Below are 15,954 nucleotides of genomic sequence, written 5' to 3'. Positions count from 1 at the left end.
TATCCTAGACTATTACTAGAAAGACTTCTGCTGGGTTAGGACTACACTGATTTCACTTAAGTGTTAAGCACAAATTAAGCACAAGCCGAAACAGTAGTTGTTTCGGACAGATCATATAATGTTCACAGAATCCCAGAAATGTAGGGCCAGAATAAAACTGAAAACACCTCCAGCCAACATTTGTACTAAAAATAGATCAACTGTATCTAGCTTATCCCTTAGGTATGGTAGGTTACAAAAATGAGAAAAAAAATTTGCAAGATATTTAAGCTGATTGCCCCTTATTCTTCCTCCCCTCACAACAGAAAATTATTGATTGTCATTTTTACAAAGAAGACATTTTTATTCCATGTATGAGCTCCTGCAATTATGTGCCTACAGGAGATTCTTGGTTTTCATCTTTTCAGTTTGTCCCTCACCTACTACACATTTCTATTTATTTGGTGAGTTGACCTTGCTTGGACATCGGTTGCCCACCAAACCTGTCTATCACTCCCCTCCTCAGCAGGATGGCAGAGGAGAAAATAAGATGGAAAAAATCCCTCATGAGTGAAGATAAAGACAGTTTAGTGGAAGCAAAGGAAAACAAAAGATTTTATTCTCTACTTCCCATCAGCAGGTGATGTCTGGCCACTTCTTGGGAAGCAGAGTTTCAGTAGAGGTAGTGGTTGCTCCAGAAGACAAATGTCATAAATGAATGTCACCCTCTTCTCATCCTTTCTCTTAGCTTTTATTGCTGAGCAGACATCATATGGTATGAAATATCCCTTTGATCTGTTTGGCTCAGCAGTCTTGGCTGTGTCCCCTCCCAAATTCTTGCCCATCCCCAGCCTACTACTGAACAGGAGAATGTTGGAGAGACTGTCTTGATGGTGTGTGAGCATGGCTCAGCAATAGCCATAATAACCATGGTGTGTAATAGCAATAGCCATGGTGTGTTATCAACCCCTTCTAGCTACCAATACAAAGGACAGCACTGTGAGGGCCACTACAGGAAAATTAACTCTATCTCACACAAACACAATAGCCTTTACAAAGAAAATAGCTTTCAAACGTAGTCATAAAAGAAAACTCAAAATAGGATTCCACATAGAATGACGCTGGGGTGAAATGAAGAACTCAAGATAACTTCATACATAGGCTCCCCAATCTTGTAATTTTTATACCTGAACTTTAATTTTCTCTTCTTCTAATATTTGATCATGCTGGTGAAGATGCAGCTGTGGCTCAGACTTTGGACCATCTTCCACATGTGTCATTCTCAGGAGTTTTGTTGTGTAGCTCCTAATAGATGACTCTTGTTTAGGAGGAGTCGGTGGCTTAGGACTGGTCTGAAATTCAGGAAAGTTTACAACTACTCACATCTTCTGTGTGTTCAGACAGCAGATTTGACCGTCTCCCAATGACCATTGCTGTGGAGGAAATAATGTTGCTATGGGATATAAAGGTAGGCTGCAATGTCAAACCCTCTCGTGCTGTAAATTCTCACATCTCTGTTGTCTTTAACTGAGCAGTCAAAAAGTACCTGTGCTGAGGATTAGGCTCCCTATCTTCAGACTACTGGATAATAATATCCTATCAAGGAGATATAGGAGGGAATCAGAAAAGCTCATCAAAATGTTCAGTGACATGTCATCAGATTTATGAGAAAAAAAGATGTCATTATAAAGAAGAAAAAAAAGAAAGGTCATATTCATTAGGAAGAAAGGAAGACCTAAAAAAAGTACAGGAAATTACAGATTTGCCAGCACCTTGGAGTTTTGTTGTTAAGAGAGAGGGAGGTTTTCTTAGCACATTTAATTAAAATGAGGTACTGTGTCTCTTTATTTTTACATTTTTAATCTTTATATTACCATAACAATATGTCTTCTACTGCTTCCTTAAGCATTACCAGCTGATTTATTTAATAAAACTGAGGACTGAGCATCACTGGAAATACTGTTTCCAATGGAATGCTCTCATGCTGTGATTGGTGAAGTGCTAAGTAATTTGCTTTTAATGCTAGCACATACCACTTAGCACTATATTTAACTGAATGATGAAAATCACTCATTTTTCATCCCCTTGCTTAACTGGTGCTTAGTGTAATCTATCTACTGTACTGTGAGCCTAGCACCAGATATATTCTATTAGACCTTGCTCTCCAATCTGCAACAAGCATTTTAATTTTTAATTCATAGTTATGTCTTTATCCTTTAATAGAATAGAACTACAGATGGGGAGTATGTTTTAGATAATAAGAGCACAGTAGGTACCCAGGGAAACTACACCACTAAAAGGATTCTTTATTTACACTTTTCAGTAATGACTACATATATATAGCTACACAGGAGAAAACTGTTGTAAAGGAACACTGCATAGACAGGCAATTACTATCCAGCTATAACTGAGCATTATGGATGGTGTTGCTGATAAGAGCACTTCAGAAAACAATTTCAAAGCCAATGCCCCCCACTGTATATTGACCAACAATCATGGGAACTCATGGGATGCAAGTAATCAAAATTAATAGGAAGGATGTTACATTTACTGGGTAAAAAGTAAGGTAGATCTACTTAATATTTAAGCATACTTTAAATTCAGCTTTCACAAATATGTAATTACAGAATTTTACATCCCAGATTAGATGAAAGTCAGTGTAGACATTCCAATATAACTGAGGGAATAAAAGTGGTCAATCAAGTCCCTCATGCAGATCTCAGGACCAGATCCACATTTGCTAAAAAGTCAGCACAATCCTATTAGAACTGAAGGTATGGTGGTTCCGCACATAAAGTCAGTCCTGCCATCAGGCTAACTACCAACACTGTATTACCAACACTGAAGTCAAAATCTCACAGAACCAGACTGGATATCATAACTCAGTGGTGGGAAACCTGGGGCATTAATATTGCCCAGAGGGATTATTACCATTATAGTCAGTCATGTTGAAAGACAAAACTGAGGCCAAGAAGATGCACATAGTATGATGCTGCCCACAGCATGCTGTCTTCTTGGTACAGTCGCCCAGGAACTGCAATAGGTTACAGATCACCATCTTAATTCACAGCACAGGACAGTCATGAAAACAGGCAATCCCAGCAGCCTCCACCATATTGTGTGTGTCATTAATTATTGTGGGGTAATTGGTATTACCCCAAAATCTGGGGTAATTGGTGAAAAGAACAATGCTGCTCAGGTAGAAAAAATCCACAGAAAAATTCTGAGACTGAATGATTTCTTTTCAGTTAGTTTCTTTTTCAAAGTCATGTACAGCGGTTTAAAGGGTCAACAGGCAAAGCAAATATTAAAAAGGCAATTTTATTCCTGTTATGACAGTGAGAAGTCATCCAAGTAATATCTGATGCAATAGAAGCCACACAAATCGCATCAGTTCTTGTAAATATTCAGAAGATTTAAACACCATTTCTGTCTGGGTGTAACTCATAAAATAACCACACACATATGCACATGCACACAAATAAACCGGGGAGGAAAAATAAACCAGAAATAAAAAATGGAAACCAGATTGTTGTCTTGCAAACCCAAAGAAAAACTGTTCTCAGGAGTGACATTTAAACGTTCAGGTTACTACCTAATGTAATTCCTGATTATTCAGGTGGATTAGAATCATAGATTTAAGTAACAAAATTAATCATAGATTTAAGTAACAAAATTAATCAACAATGCTCGATATATTGGGTAAGATCTTGCAAAGGTAGGTGGATCTGAAAAATTTTTTCCATACCGGAGTGAACAAAGGGACACCAGAAAATCATACATGCTAGAAAAATGTCACTGATTACTAAAGTTAATAGATTACAGCATTCTACATAAATTATTCGAAATAGCAGTAAAGTGAGAGTCTTCCCTTTTCCAACTGCATTTTCAGGACAAAAAGTATCCTACCACAGGGAAGACTAAGAATCAGGGCACTGGCAGTCTGCCCTATATTTCTACATTTACCTCTGATTTTGGTGGCCTTGCACAAATGATTTCACCTTTCTTGCCTGTGTTCCCCTTCCCATCTTCTCCTTCTGTTGTCTCTCATAGTTCTTGCCTTTGTGGCATGGACTTAATTTCTGATGCATTTGTATGGAGCTAAATAGAATAGGCACTGATGGGTTCAAACCAATGAGCAAAACTTTAATACTACTAAAAAAGCATGAGGATAACCTCCAGGTTGCTTTAAGCTTCTGTAGCTCCCGGGGAAGCAGGTATGGCCATCACGAAGACCTCAGAAAAATGGTCTCTGGGATCCTGTAAATTTTGCAGTCTGTTGGGACTTGGTTACAGAACTGGAAGATGAAGCCATCATTGTTCCTCTTCTGGGCATTTTTGCAGTCTTGTAATTACAATCGTGTTGTGCTTTGAATAATTACTGAAAATGCTGTCAATGTTTTAGTCATGAAACTTAAAAGACAAAAAAGCAACATTTTCCCCACCACAGCTAGCAGGTACAAGCAAACTTGAAAAAGCAAGAACAAGCAAACCTGAGAAATTTAGGAGTGTCCCACAATTTGGAAAGAAAAAAAATCATACGAAATAATAATATTTGCATGATATGTGATCTGATCCCATGAGCTCTCCACACTGCAAAGCTTGTTGAAGCCATAGAAGAGCTACAAATGGAGCATTTGCAGGACAACACTTTACACACAGAGATATGGTTGTCAGAAACATAAATCCTATCAGACAGTAACCATACCATGGATGTGGATCAGGATGGAAACAACTTCATGGAATATGCATGACTGCAGGAACTAGCTCTTGTCAGAGACAACTGGATTTCCTGAAGATTAGAAAAAAGGATACAGAGACAGACATTATGTAAATATACCAATGACAGAGTATGACCTCCCTCTCCCAACAAGAGGGATATTGGAGCAAGAACCCATACAATAAATTGATCAGTTTTCCCTAAAAAGAATGTGTCTTGTGTGCTCAAGTGAACTTTCCAAGGTTTCTCTGTTAGCAGACAACATTACTGTGGATTTAAAAGTAACACAAGGTGCTTTTAACTGAAATTCACTTCTCAGAGGGCATTGGAAAACTAACACCTGTAGGACTCAGCTGAGTGCAGGGCTCTGGTGGAGCCAGATCTGGTACTGAAAGCCTGGGTAAGGAACAAGAAGAAGTTGATATATCACAATAACAGTGATGCCTAAAGACACCCAGTGCACTCGGTAATTCTCCGTCATCAAATGCCCTGATACTACCTTTGGTCAGGAGCAACTTTGCTGAGCAACATGGACCTCTTCTACTCTGCATGTATTACTCTAGACACTGTGAGGGGTCCAGGGGCTCTCAGTACACAATGGAAAACACAATGCAGGTCTGAGAGATTGGGACTTCTCTACTCACTTTAATACGTGTGAGTGCATACCTAATTATATATAAAATAGCTGATTTAAGCCTACCCCCACTGTACTTTAAATGCTGGCACTGGTTCAAGATAGATTGCTGTGGATTGCATTGCTGCTGTGGATTGTTTTGAGCTTCTGAATAGAAAATGTGACAGTGCTTGGGTAAAGGACAGCTCTTCAGCATTCAGACTCTTGCAACAGCCAATGAAACTACCCAAGGATAAAGACACACTGGAAAACACATCTGTGAAATTTCAGCTCTAACTGATCGCACCCTAGTCTTCCCAAGAGAAACCGTTATTTTCAAATTTTTTGTTTTCTTCTATCCCTCCCATCATTTTATGCTTAGGTATCAGTAGTATTCTTCAGCTAGGTACAGAAACTGATCATAATACCTTTCCACCTTGCTGTACTCTTTTTCCTCTCCCTCAGTTTGATACGTGTAAATGTATACAGCACATTGTCCATCTCACTTATGTGCTCCTTGTGGGCTGTGTTCATTTCATTACACAAAAGATTTTCTTCACTAATATCACCAAATGCCTGAAAAACAGAACAGACAAAACCAACATATTATTATGTCAGTATTCAGCGAAATATCAGAGGGAACATAGATGACTTTGATTACCCTTCCCCACCCCTGTCTTCTTGCTTTCAAAATATCACAGCTTAGAAGCTTCTGTGTGTGTGAAATTTTATTCTGTCATACTAATAACCCAGCTTAGCAGCAGCTTACAGTTTAGCTTTCATGGTTCAGTTCCACTCCTAGGCTTATAACAATTTTTCTAACAGTTCTGCCAAAATATTATAAAGTAAAACTTACTGTAAATGTATTCACTAATACAGATAGAGCAGTGAGATTAACAATTTAAACACATGTGAAATGTGGATTCGCCTAATTTTTCTCACTCTAAATGCTTAAGTAAAACAGTGGAATGGGGATTTTTACGCCTGTTGCTTTTAATAGTTTCTTCCTATGATGTTCTTGACACATGGAGAAGATTTGAGTGAATAAAGAATAGACCCTCAAAGAAGAAAATCATGGCCATGAGGACATGATGTTATAGGACTGGAAACTGGTTATAAAGCCATGACTCCGCTTCAGATTCAGCTCAGTTCATTAGTAGTTACCTCATCACATGTCAGATCCTCAGCTTGTGTAATGTGGGTGGCATTTTGCACAAGAGTGCCATGGCTCTGATTGTTTTCACATTTTAGAATGCTCATATAAGAAAAATTTTGCTTAGATGAATGAGAGGAGAAATCAAATTTCAAATACTGAAAAGTGACTGAGCCTCAGCTCTCTCTAGCTGCCGTTACTCAAATATTAGCAAAAAAAGCACGTTACTCCAGTAATGTTTTAAAGAATTTTCCTATTCTCAAACTAGTTTAGCACAGTTGTAATAAATTATACAAACACCAGTATATGTACCAGAATAACCTCCAATTTCTATTGTATTTTTTTGCGTATTCCTAAAATCTATCTGTTGACATAACTTACAATCATTGTTGTATTTCTGGGTTTGACACACTGTGAAGCAAGGAAGTGGTGTTACCTCTGGAATAGAGGGATATAGGCAATGCAGGGGATATTCCCCACCTCACATGAAAACATGTGACTAAATGTTGGAGTGGTCTTGTGCATTCTACACCCTAGGCAAGTTTCTTTGTACCATGCTATTCTTTCTTCTCAGCTAGATACCACTTACACAGAACAGCTACTACTTTATTTTCTATTTTAGTCTTTCAAACTAAGAGATAGTCCAGTTTTAGATTGTCCAAAGTTGTTTTTCTCATGGCATAAAGATACAACAGAGTCATGGCAAAGCTTTTGTATTACATGAAGTTCAAGAAGCTAGAAGACAAAAAGAGGGCCTGTAGCATCAGTGAGCTAACAGAAACAGAAATATTTTTCCAGTTGCAATAATCTTAGAAGAAAAATGTGGAAGTATCATCAGAGTATACTTAATTAGGAGATCTAATTCTAATTCCCCAGAAGATGGAACACTAAATTCATTTAATTTCATAGAATTGTTTAGGTTGGAAAAGATCTTTCAGATCATTGAGTACGGTCGTAAACCTAACTCCGCCAAGTCCACTACTAAACCATATCCCTGAATGCCACCTCTACATGTATTTTAAATGCCTCCAGGAATGGTGAGTCAACCACTTCCCTGGGCAGCCTGTTCCAGTGCCTGATAACCATTTCAGGTTATCAAGAAATTTGTCCAAATATCTAAACTAAACCACCCTTGGTGCAACTTGAGGCCATTTCCTCATCCTGTCACTTGTTGCCTGGGAGAAGAGACTGACCCTCACCCGTCTACAATCCCCTTTCAGGTAGATGTAGAGAGTGATAAGGTCTCCCAAGTGTCCCTTTCTCCAGGCTAAACAATCCCAGCTCCCTCAGCTGTGCCTCATAAGACTTGTTTCTATGCAAAAAAGAGGACTGGGATATTTAGAGTTCACTGGAAAAGCTTTTCCTTTGGTGTTGGTTGAGATATATCAAGAGCTCTTTAAAATCTGATCATTCACATAACCAGCATGTCTGATTGAAGCAACAGGAACCCTTTGCTACAATTAAGGTGCTTGTGTACTTTAAATTGAAGCTTGTATAGACATGTCAAATTTTTAGACTTGATCAGAAGTTGTACAGAGTTATGTTCTTAAATTAAAGTCCAAGTTGTTGTTTCTGAGAGTGACTTAATAGCAGTAACCTTATGGTTAATCAACCATGTAGTAAAGTTCACTGTGCACTTACTGCAGTGTAATTATAAAGTGAGCAAAAATATAATTGATGCATTTTGTCAATCTGCGTAGCTGCAAGGTACTTTTTCAAAGGTTATTTTTTTATTCAGATAAAATAAGTTAATGCTGTTTTGGCAATTATCCTTTGGCTTCAGAGATTTTACTGCTGATTCAGGTAAAACTATGTGATAGATGAATAAAGATTATAAGAATTTAAAACTACAAAAAAACCTTCCACAACAATCAGTGGCTCTGCCCTTGCAGCATAAAATCATTCTGAAAATCACTGAAAATACAGCAAATCTCAGTGTTTAAAGTAGTTTGAAACTGAAAGGGATTTTTTTAATACAAAATAGCACTTTTAAAGTGTCTCTTAATTACCAGCACTGTTGTTTGTAATACAGCACAACTAAAGTGCTATGACGGGATTTTTCCTGTGAGCATTGGCTCAGACAGTGGATGAGCTTGAACTTGCTTCCATCCCTTCTGTGAACAACTGAAGGAGACAGCTCTAACTCTTCAGGCCCCATGGAAAAAGAAATTAAAATATCCATGAAAATAATATATTTGTTGGTTAGGTATGTCATCTTTGCTCCTTATCCCATGTTCTCTGCCAGTAATAAAGAATCAATATGATTTAAAATTGTGTATTCATATACAGAAAAAGGCTATAAGGCTATAGTTCTGGTATTTCAGTAATTTTTTGGCTTCTTGAAAGCCTGTGAATGCAGCCAAAAGCCAGTGGTGGACCTGTCTCATCCCTTTTATTGTCCTTCCATCACAGCACAGTCCCCCCAGCAGGTAAGTGGGACATGGCAACTTGAAGGAAATAAATCTTTTTGCACATGACCCTGTGAGTTTCTGGGGTATAGAATATATGGAACCTGGGATTTGTAGAAAACGAGGGAGAGGATAAATGGCCACATGCTGCAAGGCTGCCTCCTACATTTCGAGCCTGTTGCATGTAGTAACATAGTCTTGACTGCAGTTGAAAATCTTAATAGATTCATAGACACTGTTCCTATTTAAAACTATAACACTATTTACTGGGAAAAAAGTAAGGACCTAATCTTATACTTGACAGCGAAAACAACCTGAAACAGAAGGTATGAAGACATAACTACTTCCTGGCTGAGACGCATTGTGCACATCCACTTCATCTGCAGCAGATGGATTGCCTTAGCTCCCACAAGCGCAAGGAGCAACAGACTGGGTCCATTTCAGGACAGGGTTCACATGTCACATGTGAGATGAGCTGAATCAATTTAAAAAAAAAAGCATACAAGCACAAGATTTCTCCAGGAAAACTGTTTTTGTTGTTCTCAACTTTTCAGCAGGATGGAAAGCACTGCCTGGACAACTAATTTCTTTCTTAAACTGATTATCTTTAATTGAATTATAGCATTAAAGGATAAATGTATACTGGTAAAAATACCATAAAACAGTCTAGTTTACTTCTTATTTGCAGTGGAACTAGCTATACTGCCATGATCCTCAACAAAAGGGTTGTAAATTTTCAGCCTGTACTTCTTCAAATGCCTATGGCCATGGAAGTATCTCTCAGCTGACTTTCACCATGTGTAATTCCCAACTGAACCTCAGTGCATGTCGAGAGGGATCATTCTCCCACTGAATGAAGTTGCAAAGTATTATTCATTTTTTATGGGACAAGATTAAATCTCAGAATTAGGCAGACAGCACGTGGTGAAGCCCACTCAGCACAGGAGTATGTACACACCTGCATGTTTTAATGTGGGTGGAATCACTTTTGTGAGGGATAAATCATTTGCTGTTAATCCCTACTTTTACAGGGATCTCCGGGAAAGAAACTCATAAACTGGCTATGTTTGTGGATAACCTGACATGGCGCTGCTGAAGCCAGCTAAAGTGGGTCAGTTTACACCAAATAATTGCCTTTGCCCAGCCTCTCCTCAGCCAAGGAGCCCTCACCCACTCACCACGGCTGCCCCAGCTTATGGAAAGGCCAGAGTTGTGTTCCCTCTGCGGTGTCTGGTGAGATGATGAAGCTGTGTGATGGTGAACTCATTAGGTAGTGTACCAACCTCAGTTACTGGGCTGAAGTGATCCTCCCTCTTTCTCTTCTCCATAAACCTTTAGCGACTACTAAGTCATGAAGAGTTATAAAGAGTGAGACTCTTTATGAAAACAGCATGTGGGGCTTTTGCAGTAAACTTGGCCAATTTATTCCCTTAATGAAATTAGAGCCAGAAAAAGCTGCACTCACATGCACAAACTGCACTGAAGTCAACTGCATGGCTTAGGCACATATGGGAAAAAAATAGGGACCAATATTCATATTAACACTGTGTATAAAAAAAAGAATTTGTGGAATTAAGAATAAAACATGAGGCAATTTGTTGACTTGCCCAGGGAATATATGGGAGCGACAAATGTGTAGATTATTCTAAGGTTGTTTTTTACTGTCATTATCAGATCCAAGAACTATATATAAAAGCATGCAGTCCTTCACATGCTAAAAGTATAGTTTGCTCAAACAATTCTAAAATATTCAGTATTCTTAAGATTAAATATCTGAATATTGCTTCTGAAGGAACAGCTGTCAGCTTAAATCGAAAGTCTAGTTTGTTTACTGGCTGTATTTTATATCTGTTAGAAAATGACACCAAATGGCAATAAAATTGTTGTAAGTATTCTACTGGGGAATATAAATGCCCTTTGGTTACAGTGTACATATCTTTATACATAATTCCAGTATATTTTCCCTAGAATTATGTTAAATATGTAAAAAGCCTTTTCTCATAAAGGTAAAAATGCTAGATGTTTCCAAGCTGTAATTTAGCATTAGTGTCAAGATTGCTTCTGAAAATAAGCTACGGTTACTGTTTCATTCTTTTTAAGTGTCACTCAGCATATCATATCTGATCTTGTATTCAAAATAAACTTATATGATTTTATTCACTTTTCCAGAAGTGCAAGAGGGTTTAGACATAATTTATAGCATATGGATTGATGTAAATAGCTTAAACTAAGTAATTGGCTAGTCACCTATGCTGTCTTATCCTATTACTACTAGGTACTTTTCAAGTAATTAGGGGAAACAGATCTCTTTTATGCAGTAAGTTTAAATTGGATGAATCCTTGGCATTTGTGAAGGCTTATTTGACAGATAAAATCATACTATACAAAAACTTTCTCTACAATGCTGAGGTTTACTCGACCTATAATAAGAAACTGATTTTTTAATGAGTTAAAGAGACTTATCTTTGTCCTTTTAATAAGAAATCAACTCCAGTCAGCAAAAGTTGAGATAAAAATCACCACGTTGGTGTTATCACCATGTAGACAGCAAACACATACCACTATCATTAACTTTTCTGTGCATGGATTTAAAATACATTTAAAATGCTAAAATTCAATAATTTCCTGTATATTAAAATAACATCAGATTAATGAATATAGAAAAGCATGAAAAAAAGATTTATTTTGAGAAGGTCATTCCTTGGTTAGCTAAGACTTAAATTGAATTACTATAATGGAGAAATATGTCATAGGTAAAAAGGAAAATGGTTTTTACTGCATGTGAATTCTTTAAGTTTTACAATGCTTATGATAAAAGGACTGCACCTACAAGTTCAACCTCCATAATTTTTATGCTGCACATTTTAAAAAAATCTTTTTATTTAACATTTTTAGGGCAATTTATACATGCCACCTGGTACTTAATGCTCCTTTTAAAACAGTTAGTTTTGCCTCATCTTTATAAAACCTATAAAACTACTTTTCATACCAGGCATGAAATTTCTGGTTATACCAGGAAAGCTGGAGCTCTAATGGCTATATCACACTTAAAGTTTTAAACATTTTAAAGAAGTTATTGCATATAGAGACATTTATTCCAGCTAGTACTTCTACACACAGCACTAAAAAACTGGCCTTACCTACTGAAGGAAAAAAAAAAAAGGAAATTATTAGTAAAATGAGTGGTTTGGCTCCTTGGGTAAAATTAAGTTCACATAGAATTGCTTTGCTGAATTAGGGCTATGAGAAAATCTTTCTTTGACTGAAATATAGAAGAGTAGGATGAGGTTGTAAACATAAAGTGAATTCCTTATGAGCATCCAAGGACTTTACAGCCAGATTATGCAAAATTTCTCTTATGCCTGCCAAACAATATCTGCAGATACAGAAACATATCTGAGATTGAAGTCACCAAGAGCTGAACACACAAATTTGAGAAAGAATTTGACCTGGTGATTCCAATACTGTTCTCATGTTAGTGAGTTTGGCAAGCGATACACTGCCTCAGATCTCACGAGCCTACACATGCACCTCAATCAGCTGAATCCTAAGAAGCTACTACTTATGCTGGTGGTGCCCTCTGAACGATGTGTACATTTGCAGCGGCTTTTTCAAAATTATTATAATATCTGTGCCAAATTGCTCATGCCCTCCTATTATCCATATTTCTGAAGAACACCTACCAATACCAGCAATCATCATGCTGTAATGGCACAAAGCATTACACACCTGATGGGGAGATCTTAGTCCCCAGATGCTTGAATTATGAGATTCCACTGCAATAATTAGGAATAAGTGTTATGGCTCTTTCAGGTATGATTCCTGAAAGTCACATAAACTAAAAGTCAGTCTTTTCATTTTGTTATCTTCAGAGTTTGACTTCAGAGTTTCTTAATAAAAGTGAACAAAGAAATAGAAGATTACACTGAAATAATTAAATTTTCACCCTTGGTATGTTACTGTAACAAAAAGCATGATTGTTTTGCAGGAAGAAGGTGCATGTAACCCTCAGTTCTAGATGCTGTTGAATTATTCCTTGTGTTCTACGGGCACTAGTCCACCTAGAAGAGAGGAAAAATAAGTGAAAGTCGGTTGTTTTCTTGCTCTGTGGACTCTGCAGACAAGGTAGATGTATATACAATGGTAGGACGTCACTATTGCTGTAGGCCTCCCCTGTTCTTACAGACCATGTTCCTGTGGTCCCAAGACATCACTTTGTACAAATATCTTGTCTCTGGTGAGGAGAGAGGGGCTTGCTGATCTTGAAGAAAGAAGAAAGGTAGCTGTCTATGACAGGGATAGAGAATAGGTGACAATCTCTGCCCTCACAAATGTGGAAGAAGAGCCCTTCCTTCTTCACCACTGCTGGAATGGTGAGGAGAGGAACAAAAAAAAATCTTGTTTCTTCTGGTGAGGTGTTGTACCCATTCTGGCAGAAAACAGACAAGATTATGAAATTATATTATGTAGGCAAACTTCTGGAAAAGGGAAGTCTTATTTACACCAAAGAGTGATCCAAATAATTACATGGAAGCTGACAATGATTAAATTTAGAATAAGAGGAAAGTTCTGACCAAATAGACTGTAAGTATCCAGAAAAATCTTTCCATTGAATCACTGGGAACAAAATACCTAAACTAGACTAGAGTTAGGTAAACTAAACTACTTGAGTCTTTAGAACTAGCTCTAAATGTTCAAACAATATTTATACACAACAATTTGTCAACAGAGGCAGTAGACTGAAAAGATTATCCCAAGAAGCCCAGGTAGCCTTTCATCTCCTACACCTTAAAAGCTATACATAAGGTTGCAATGCAACCCTTCAGCTCTAAAAAATTTTCTAACCCCACTCAAGTACCACTGCTTGTCTGGCTGCAGCAGAGGCAAAAAACCTTGTTCCTGAGGGTGACAACAGCAACAAGTGGTAAAGCTCAGGTGTACTTTACCCCATAGCAGCAAACTTCTCACTAGTCAGTGTATAGTTTTAAAGTTCGTTAAATAGTCTTTATTTGGAACTGAAGTAGAAAGCTCTGACCTATAAAATACACAAATGTACAATTACATCTGTTATTAGCTAAATGTAAGATCTGTATATAGGTTTTACTGCAATTATTAGTTAAGCATATTTCTTACATGTAATTGTATTTAGTTCTACAAGTAAAAATGCTGTAAAGCTTGTATTGATCCTCTAAATTAGACATGCAGCTTTCAAGACGATGACATAAGACTCAGTCATGTGGATTTTAGGGATAGATTATGTTGTGATCTGGTACGGGAAACTGTAAAGTGGCTTGAGCATCCTTACTGTGCAGTGCTCACTTTGTCGATGCTGGAAGCTTGTCGAAAACTCACCTGGGAAAACAAAACTACATTTTATGGGAATGCATTTCTCCTGTCTCAGAAATACAGAAGGAATTAATGAACTGAACCAGTGCACTGGGATAAGATTGCCTTGGGTGTTCAAAGGGCCTCCTCCCACAACCTTGTGGAAGTTGAACGAAACCTCTCAGCTAAAAAGCTGAGAAGAACTTAGTTGGGAAAAAACATTCCACAAAGAGCTACATTTGTAACAGGCACAAAGCAGGAATTGGGCTGCATTGTTGACCTCAACCATGGCAAAGGTGTTTAAGCGAAAGCCTAGGCAATTATTTATATGCAGAGCTTCTTTAACAGACTTAGGCATGGAGTTGGATTTGCCGGTTTCTTTGTTCCGGTAATTAAGTTCTACTTCAGGTAGGCCACGTGCCTTCTCTTGTTTTCTTTGGCGAGCTCAAAGACTCTGGTGTCTTCACTCTGGTGAATCACAAGTTCCCCGGGCAGAAAATTATGTTTGGATTCCTCGAGGACAGTTTCCTTTAAATTAAATTTTCTTTAAAAAGCCAAGTAGGGCAAAGACATTAAGAATAAAATCTTTAATAAAGAAAAGAGCCTTGAAAAATTGAAACAAAGGAGCAGAAGCAATGTTTGCCTTATGCTGGAAAAAGGTACTTGAACCTCGACCTTAGAAGTGAGCCATTGAAAACATTGTGCTTCATAATTTCTGCCAGCATTGGTAAAGAGATCTCCGTTATGATGCTCCCACTTCTTATCTGGGAAGGTAAAGTGATATTCTTTGACTCTACTTTCTTTTAAATGCCAATCTTTTTTTAATAGTCTCTCAACACAAGACCAAAGGCAAAAAGGAAATGCAAATCTTCAAAGCACTTAGAATAAAAATGAAAAAACAAGGAACAAAATGCAGCCTATGAAACAAGTAATGGGTGATACTTCTCTTTAATACCATCCTATATTGTCTTTTAGTGCACAAGCTGCTAAAAATCTGACAACATCCAGGATTGAATCTAAAACATGCAAAATGCCAGTAAGTAATCTATCTGTGCCTTAGCTCTGTGTATCTGAGGACAAACTAAGTGAACGACCAGACTAGCTGTATAATAAATGTGCACAATACTTACTTTGTATATTTATATATATAATAATTCCTGTACAGAATGACTTTATGTTGTTCTAAGTGATACATATTTATAAATAATCTCTATGTGTGTAGTTTCAGTGTATATCTTACATAATTGCCTTTAAATGGCTTTATAAACAATCCTAAATTGCTGCTTTGCACCGCAAAAGCATCAACTCATTGACTTTACTGTTTCAGAGCAAGGTCTTCCTATGGAAGATTTCAGTGTGTATTTTGGGCAGGGTCAGGCAGGCCTGTTTTCCTGTTTTGATGCTGACCTAGTTCTGAAGTGCTCCCCTTTGCCTTCAAAATCTCAGTGAGGAGCCTGCTTGGACCTACCTCAATGATAGCCCCATCAGGTAGCCGGAGGAAGTGCCTGTAGAGCTCCTGGAAGCCGCTGAGGTGAACAGTGTAGACAGAGACGTGAACAGTGGTGCTACCTTTCAAGCTGGCTGCAGAGTCAGGGATTTCATCCTGGTGCTGGAGGTCACAGCTGGAGACACCAGGCTGGCTGGCGTGGTCCTTCCAGATGTAATCAGACACTGCCACCTAGTGAGACAGAGGGTCCCCCCGCCCCCAGACACACACACACACACACACACACACACACACACACACACACACACA

The 15,954-nt window shown here is 37.9% G+C and overlaps 1 protein-coding gene across 2 annotated transcripts in view; it reads right to left on the bottom strand.

The window, feature by feature from the left end:
• Window positions 1-1,078: 1,078 nt before the first annotated feature.
• Window positions 1,079-15,954, bottom strand: part of OFCC1 (orofacial cleft 1 candidate 1) — a 185,376-nt gene continuing 170,500 nt past the window's right edge. Inside the window, exons 20-22 of one of the 2 annotated variants that reach the window (XM_027676211.1) lie at window positions 15,667-15,876; window positions 5,741-5,888; window positions 1,079-4,771 (exon numbers count right to left, since the gene is read on the bottom strand). In XM_027676211.1, the coding sequence (XP_027532012.1) occupies window positions 4,743-4,771; window positions 5,741-5,888; window positions 15,667-15,876 (387 nt within the window). In that variant the 3' untranslated portion in view covers window positions 1,079-4,742. The remainder of the gene's footprint in view (window positions 4,772-5,740; window positions 5,889-15,666; window positions 15,877-15,954) is intronic. The other variant, XM_027676213.1, reaches the window with a different exon arrangement.

The sequence above is a fragment of the Neopelma chrysocephalum genome, unplaced genomic scaffold, assembly GCF_003984885.1.
Source record: "Neopelma chrysocephalum unplaced genomic scaffold, ASM398488v2 Primary Assembly neopelma1_26b, whole genome shotgun sequence".
NCBI classification, from domain to species: Eukaryota; Metazoa; Chordata; class Aves; order Passeriformes; family Pipridae; genus Neopelma; species Neopelma chrysocephalum.
This window is presented reverse-complemented; position numbering and strand designations above follow the sequence as displayed.